The following is an 8415-nucleotide window of genomic DNA, read 5'->3' as shown; positions in this document are numbered from 1 at the left end:
GTTTAATATAAAAAATAAATAAAAAATACTTTTATATTATTATATAAAAATATAATTAATAAATAAATAAATATTTTTATATAAAATATCTAAATATTAAATTATTTTACTTTTTTAAAAAATAAAAAAAACATTCAAAAAATATATTTTTTCATAAACTCACTCAAATAAATTCTAAGAGTTTAATGAAGAAAGAAACTATTTGCTACCTTAAATCTATTCATACTAATAGTGACATAATTTTTTTCTAATGATTTCAAATCCTTTTTACAGTGTCACGATGTTTAATGTTTTACATAGCTCTATTATCCACACACATAAGGGCTTTTTTATATAATTAAGCATGGTAAAAATTATAATTCCCAAAATACGCACGGTAGAAAAACGTTACGGAAATACGCATGCCCATGTGTTGGTCGTCGCCCACGAAATGGGTTTCCTCTTCATTTCTGGTGCAGCGTCCTTGAAATGGAAAAAGCAGCAGCAGGTTCCAACTCAATAGCGGCGGCCACAAAATGGTGCAGATCCCATTTAGTGCCTGTCACATGCGAAATGGGGCACATCTGGGTCGGCGGCCACGAGTTGGCCCCAACTCAACTGCAGCGGACGCGAGTTTAGCCACTTCTGGTGCACGGGCCACAAAATGTGATCGTGATTTGCCTATATAAACGCTGCTGGATCAGCCACAGAGGAAGCCATTATGTATCCACTCTCTTGCAACTCTCCAACATTCTCTCTCAAGTTCACAAGCTTCTTTCTCTCTTAAATATTTTTTTTGGGTATTCAGATTAGGTTGTTTTGTGTATGGCTTCGGAGAACGTGTATTTAATTATATATCCCAATGGAGAAATTTCTCATACAGCAGAAGGTATTACATTCGTTTGTGATGATCCATTATGGATAATGATTCCACCACAGACATCGTTACAAGATTTGAAGAATCTAATTCTGGTTCATACCGGAATGGTTGGAAAAAAAATCACGAAGTTAACCTACAGGATGCCGGTTGCAGTGGCCAACTCGTTTGCATATCAAAAAATGCAGATAAAATCTGATCAGCAGGTGTCAATGATGTTCTCTTATCATCGCAGCATAGGTACCATATATTCGTTGGAGCTTTGTCTGAATATTCAGGATATTGGCGGAAGCTCGTCCAGTTCCAATAATGTGAATGGTGTGAGAAATCTGGAAGTGGCTGATTTTGTACCGGGTCCGGATACAAGTAGGGCCCGTAGTCCAAGCTTCAATGCGTTTGTTGTGCGGGAACAGAATGCAAATCTTCGTGAAGCGCGGCCCTCCACTTCAACCTTACATGGGTTCGATAGGCATCCCGATGTTGGCATCCCTGATAGTTCTGACGAGGATGACATTGAAGAATTCAGTGGTGATGAGGCAGAAGTTGTTCCGGAAACGCAACCTCTGCATGGCGACTCTGTTCTTCCAACACCTGTCGAACCGGTAGGTGGAGGTGTATCCTCCAGCACACCTGCACACTACCTGTCCCTAAATCTTGGAGCAATGCATTCGAGTAACGCAGAGGACAGACCTAGTAGCTACCCTCTCTCAGGCGAGATGGAGCTCGAGATTGGGTTAAAGTTTTTGAACTGGGAAACAGCGATGCTGGCAGTCAAAAACTACAACATCCGTAGGAGTGCAGAGTATAAGGTCGTAGAGTAAGACCAAAGAAGGTATGTATGTCGATGCAAGCAGTTCGGTGATCAATGTCGTTGGACGGTACGGGTTGCAAAGACAAGGTCTTCCAGATTTTGGGAAATTCGAAAATATGAAGGGCCTCATAGTTGCTTGGCAAGTTCGATGTCTCAAGACCACGCTCAACTAGATAGCAATGTGATATGCCAGCACATATTCCCCATGGTGCATGCTGATGCGACTATTTGTGTAAAGGTGTTGCAAGGATCGGTAGAGTCAGCGTACGGGTACAAGGTGTCTTACAAGAAGGTTTGGCACGCGAAGCAGAAGGTAATCGCAAGGATCTATGGTGATTGGGACGAGTCGTATGACCAACTGCGCAGATACTTCAATGCGCTGCAAGCTTTCGTCCCAGGTATTCCTTGCAATTTCCTTTTGTATGGTCTTTGCTCTTTGTTGTCCATTTACTCCTTAACAACTTTGACCAAGTAAACAAATTTCGCAACAGGGACAATTGTTGACCTCCAAACGGTTCCATACTATGTCGGAAACATGCTTGACCGTGAAAGTGTCATGTTTCACCAGGTCTTCTGGTCGTTCCCTTCGTGTGTTCAAGCGTTTAGGCATTGCAAGCCGCTGGTGTCAGTAGACGGAACACACCTGTACGGTAAGTACGCTGGCACCCTTCTCATGGGCATAGCATAGGATGGAAATAACAACATTCTGCCCGTCGCTTTTGCCCTGGTAGAAAGAAAGAACACAGATTCATGGTACTTCTTTCTGACTAATTTGAGGAGACATGTAGCGACTAGGCCAGGAGTTCTTCTTATCTCCGACAGGCATGCTGCAATAAAGGCCGCGTTGGAGCGTGAAGGATGTGGTTGGGATCACAATGCTTACTGTGTACGACATATTGCCTCCAACTTCGCAACAAGTTTCAAGAGTAAGGAAGCCAAAAGACACCTGGTTAATGCCGCTTATTCGAAGACCCAAGAGCAGGCGCAGTACTATCTTGAGTTAATTAGCAGCGAGGATCCCATAGCATCACCGCAGATGATGGGTTGGATACGAGGGTTAGAGCCACCTAAATGGCTACAGCACCTTGATGAGGGCCGACGATATGGTCACATGACGACCAATCTTTCTGAGTGTATCAACTCCGTTCTGAAGGGCACTAGAAATCTACCAGTCTGTGCAATTGTCAAGTCTACCTACCATCGCCTAAATGAGTTATTCGTCGTGAAGGGTCAGCAAGCACAAGCGCAGATTGCAAGCGGTCAGGTGTTCTCACAGTTCCTGCAGAAAGCCATATTAGCGAACCGTGAGGGAATTTCTCAAATGTTAGTGACGTCGTACGATAGAGCCACAACCGTATTCACAGTCAACGAGATAGCTGCTGCAGGGGTGCAGTCTCGGTTTAGGGTTAACCTTCAGTTTCGTAGATGTGACTGTGGTTACTTCCAGGCATTACACTACCCATGTGCTCATGCTCTAGCCGCTTGCGCTATGCGAGACTCGAGTGGCAACAGTATGTAGACTTGGTTTATCGCATGGAGAGCGTGTTTCGGGTCTATGAAATGGAATTCCAGCCAATGCCGGATGAGGAGATGTGGCCCCCTTATGAAGGCCAACGTGTCTGTCCCAACCCCCTCCTACGACGCACACTTGAAGGACGTCCGGTGTCTACGAGGATTCGGAATGAGATGGACGAGGTTGAGCCTGGACTCGGTAAGCGGTGTGGGCTTTGCAGGCAACCAGGACATACGAGGCGACATTGTCCCAACGCTACTGCAACCTAGAATGCCACCAGCTTGGTTTATTGCTACTTTTTTTTTTGCAGTTATTTGAGTTTTATTGTATTAAGGAATCTATGTTGTTTCTTCTTGTTATGTTAAGTTCGGTTCGCGTGTGTTATTTATGTAAACAAACTAGTATCATCATAAACTGCGGTATAGTCGTTAAAAAAATTCATGATTGACGAAAACAAACCAATACATAACACATACAAATAGAGCCATTCATAAAGGTACGAGTACATCAAGATAACTAAACGGTAAAACATATAACATTAATCGGAAACAAGATAACTAAACGATTAAACATAGAACAGATAACATCTGAAAGAAGGCTACTGGTGCTAGTGCCCTAGTCTGCCGCCTGTGCCACACGGAGGAGCTCGAGTGACCCGGCGGGGACGACCATGATGTCCCTCGTCCTCGTCCAGGCTAACATCAGCCCCAGTGTAAGAAAGTCGTCGGCCCTGCATCTGCATAGCGTCATAGGGACGGAGTGTAGAGCCAGCTGTGTCACAGATGGAGGTAGATCTCCTCCCCGCAAGCGCATGCTGAGTCTCAGTGTCGGATTGGGGCAAGGCGAGTGCAAGATCAGTTGGTGTATGCGGGGATGCTTGCTGAGGAATGAAATGGTCCAAACCATCGAAAAAAGAAGAGAAATTTGTCCACCCAACTCTATCCATAGAATCAATTAAGTCCTGTGTACCTCCCTGTGATGAACCCCCAACCTCGTAGCTACTCTGATATGGCATACAATGCTGAATCGAAGATGGCTGGATAGGCTCTGTTGGTTGAACATAAGGCTGCGGGTAGTAGCAGTCCCCTGGAACTGGAGGAGGCTGTGGTGGGTAAACCATGTCTGGCTCAAATCCAGGCCGGTCTTCCACCGGTACATCCGGCCTATCCTCCCCAGGGTCAGCATCTTCTTCAACTCTACCTCTGCGAGGACGGCGATGATGATGGTCTCGTGGAACCGGCGGCAAATTAACCACGGGGCCTCTTCCATACTCTTCCGGTGCGCCTGCGGGGACAACTTCCTGCCTCGGATCATGGAATGCATCAGGGGCAGACAAAAACCTCCTTGTTCTATCGTAGTACAACCTATAGTAATCTTGACTGGGACGCAATGTATCTGCACGATCAATGCGCAGCCTATATGCATCACTTCGCCGGTTTGCCCATACCTCAAACCACTCAGATAGTCTAACCGGCCACCATTCGTCATCATTGCGGGCCGACTGTCGATGGAAGGTATCAATATTAAGAGGAGGGTTTGGAGGTCCTTGCTTTCCCCCAAATTGACGCAACACTCTGTCAACATTTAGGATCTCAATCCACCGGAAAAATATGAGAGGCACACCGGCCGTATAAAAGTCTCCATGTGGGTGGCCAAGGAAATCAGCCGAAACTCTAGAGAGAATCCGGGGGTCCATGTACGGTTGACAAACAAACTACACATGAAAGAAACCCGATCACTAAAGGCATATACACAGTTGTTGGTAACACATTAATAATAACTAGCACCGACCTCGTCCACCTGAAGATTGTCCAATCTTAGACGGTGCCTCAATAAGCGCTGCTCAGCATAGTCATTTTGTCCTTTTTTGCCTGCCCACCTGTTCGACAAGGAGAAAATTAAAAAAAAAATCTTCCAACAGCAAAGGATATCTAATAAAAGTCACAAAGTGGGAAGACATATACCATACCTTGTGGCTAAAGGAAAACTATACGCTGTCGTGACATTTGGTGCGAAGAAAGGTAATCTGTAGTATATCCACGACATGAGCAACATATGACAACCGGCCATACCCTCGACACTGGGATCTGTTGCTAAGCACATAGCACGATATAACCAACAGAGGACGGCGCTCCCCCAGCTGTAGGTGCAGATGGCATCATAGTCAGCCAATAATGGCAGATATCGAACATGCACTGTGTTGTTCGCCTTGTCTGGAAGAAGCACTCCTCCCAACAAGTAAAGTATGTAACACCGTGCGTACTGCATGAGGCCATTATCTTCTAAGTCAAGCGGCATCTACTGAAGACGAGTTCTGAGCCACTTCAACTTTATGTTGAACTTTGTTGTCCCTACGTGGCCCGCGGGAACCTCACCTAGAAGTTCATGACACCATTCCCAAATATCTCTTTGGTGAAACTTGCTCCATGACCTCAAAGTACCACTAACGGGCTGACCATCAACAGGTAACCCTAACTGCATTGCTACATCCTCCCGGGTTACCGTACACTCGCCCCAAGGGAGGTGGAAGGTGTGTGTCTCCGGTCGCCATCGTTCAACGAAGGCACTAATAAGTGGATTGTCGTACTCGAAGCGCTTGATCAAAGCGGCGTGGTAAAATCCCGTGCGTCTCAGATAAGGCTCAAGCCTCTGCCGCCTAATTTCCATGCTTGGATCCGCAGGATCCACCGTGAAAACATCTACGAGCGTGCCATGAGGAGTAAGGACACGTGTCGGCTGCAACAGAAGGTAGCAAGAAATACAATAATTCAAAATACATTACAAAAATTTTTAAACGTGGAAAAAATTATGTCGAATAATCGCTAATGACAACTATCAACTTAATGACGTAAACTAACCTTTTGGAATAAATGAGCCGCTATATGATGTTCATCTAACCAGTTCAAGTTCTCCTCTGCGTTAACCCCTCCCCCACTCATATTAAAAAATTTTTTTCAGCACTACCAACTTCTCCTACCTTCCTTTTACCACTTATACAATTTTTTTTAAACCATATGTTCCCTTCAATTCAACCGTGCATGAGGTCCCCTCCCCACAACTCTTTTATAATGGTCTTGGCCCTCTTCCCAAGTGTCTCATGCCTCCCAACATAGCCAATGCATGTGAGGTACGGTTCCTGCAACATGTCCTTTGACCACACCTTTTTGTGGGCGCCACGCACAAGGTTCTCCATTTCGTTGGCGCCGCCAGCAGGTTGGCCAATTCGCATGCACTGCCCCTGAGGTGCACCACCTTGTGTGCGCCGTCATTGACTTGGCTCCATTTCGTTGATGGCAGAAAGAAAATGGAGAAAGCTACTGCCATTGCGCCATTTCGTGGGGGTCACACATGAATTTAAGTGAAACTCCATTTCGCGATTGCTATGCACGAATTGGGCGTGCGTATTTTAGGATCAGTTTAGAATGGTGCGTATTATGGGAATAAAAGCTTTTTTAATGCTTAATTATATAAAAAATCCCATACATAAGCAAGACGGAATTGTAGAAAGAAAACACAAGATGGGCATGTCCCTTCTTTCTATTGTCAAATTGCCAATGGTGTATTGGAAAATGATTTCTTAGCTGTTATATTTATGATTAACAGGCTCCCCACAAAAATTTTGCTTATAAAATCTACTCATCATGAGATGTTACATCATTCTAAACCCGATTATTGTATGCTAAAGGTTTTTCATTGTACCTGGTTTCCTCATTGGTCATAAAAGTGTTTTTTCTTAATTATGCTTCTGGAAGTGTTGGTGTAGGGTTTTTTTAGGCACATTTGAACTCGTGGATGAGGGTTAGGTCTTTCTCCTGTACTACACATGCACCTTAAAATGATTGAACATTTATATTGTCATTATATTGTTTACAATTTTTCAACTTTAAATTAAAGGGCAAATTACTTTGAACATTTATATTGTCATTATTTTGATTTGGCTGATTTGTGTAAATTTCTCCTCCCCTTAGCTTAATTAAGTGATTTGCCCTAAATTAAATTATGAAAATCGTTGGCACTTTTAAGGAAGGTAAAAAACAAAAATAAGCCATGAGAAGAAAAAAATTACGTGAATCAGCCAAAACAAAATCTGATTCACGAATCAACAAATGCACAAATATATGTAGTTCGAATCAAACTGTTTCGAATTTGGATTGAACGTAATTCTAATTGAGCTACTTCGAATTACATGCAAAGCTGAAACATACATAATTCGAATTGCCTTAACTATGAAACCTGTAATTAAGCATAATTCGAATTGAGCTGGTTCGAAGTACTCCTATGTAGGGGTGTGCAAAAAAACTGGTTTCACTGAACTGAATTGAAACTGAACTGAAACTGTTCTAAATAAACCAGTTTTTTTAAATAAAAAACTGAACTGAAACCATAGTTTTTTATGAAAACCAGTTTATTAAAAACCAGTTTTTATGGTTCAGTTTAGTTTTAAACCAAATTAAAACTGGTTTTATTTAACTCTCCCTTGCTCTCCCTCCCTTCCCCCTTCTCTCTCTCTCTCTCTCCCATTTTGTTTCTCTCTCTCTTCCTCTTTTCTCTCTCTCCCATTTTGTTTCTCTCCCTCTCTCCCTCTTTTCCCTCTCCCATTTTCTTTCTCTCTCTCTCTCCCTCCCTTCTCTCTTCCTCTTTCTCTCTCTCTCTCTCTCTCCTTTTTTTCCTTTTCTCTCTTTCTCTCTCCTATTTCTCTTTCCCCCTTCCCTTATTTCTCTCTCCTCTTCTCTCTCTTTCTTTGCCCTCCTCTCTCTCTTTCTCCTCTTTCTTTCCTTCCCTTTCTTTCTCTCTTTTCTCTGTCTCTCTCAACCTTCTCTCACTCTATATCCCTCTCTCTCTCTTTCTCTCTTCTCTCTCTCTTTCTCCCTTCTCTCTCTCTCTCTCTCTCTCTTCTCCCCCTCTTCTATTTCTCTCTCAACCTTCTCTCTCTCTTATTTTGGAGAAAAGAGGGGGAGAGAGGGAAGAGGGATATAGAGTGAGAGAAGGTTGAGAGAGAAAGAGAAAAGAGAGAAAGAAAGGGAGGGAAAGAAAGAGGAGAAAGAGAGAGAGAAATAAGGGAAGGGGGAGAGAGAAATAGGAGAGAGAAAGAGAGAAAAGAAAAAAAGGAGAGAGAGAGAGAGAGAGAAAGAGGAAGAGAGAGAGAGAAACAAAATGGGAGAGAGAGAGAGAGAAGGGGGAAGGGAGGGAGAGCAAGGGAGAGGGGAGAAAAAGGAAAGACATGGAGACATGGAG

At 43.6% G+C, this 8415-nt stretch overlaps 2 protein-coding genes across 2 annotated transcripts; one reads left to right on the top strand and one right to left on the bottom strand.

Annotated features, from left to right (window-relative positions):
- Positions 1816-3186, top strand: LOC107641178. The gene is made up of 3 exons (XM_016344684.1): positions 1816-2065; positions 2159-2317; positions 2399-3186. Exons 1-3 carry the CDS (start codon positions 1816-1818, stop codon positions 3184-3186), a joined length of 1197 nt encoding a protein of 398 aa, XP_016200170.1.
- Positions 5479-6119, bottom strand: LOC107641176 (protein MAIN-LIKE 1-like). Its single transcript, XM_016344682.1, has 2 exons — positions 6039-6119; positions 5479-5916 (listed from the first exon to the last, which is right to left on the bottom strand). Exons 1-2 carry the CDS (start codon positions 6117-6119, stop codon positions 5479-5481), a joined length of 519 nt encoding a protein of 172 aa, XP_016200168.1.

This window comes from Arachis ipaensis, chromosome B05, assembly GCF_000816755.2.
Source record: "Arachis ipaensis cultivar K30076 chromosome B05, Araip1.1, whole genome shotgun sequence".
Taxonomy (NCBI): Eukaryota; Viridiplantae; Streptophyta; class Magnoliopsida; order Fabales; family Fabaceae; genus Arachis; species Arachis ipaensis.
Note: the sequence above shows the minus strand (reverse complement) of the source record. Positions and strands in the feature narration are given on the sequence as shown.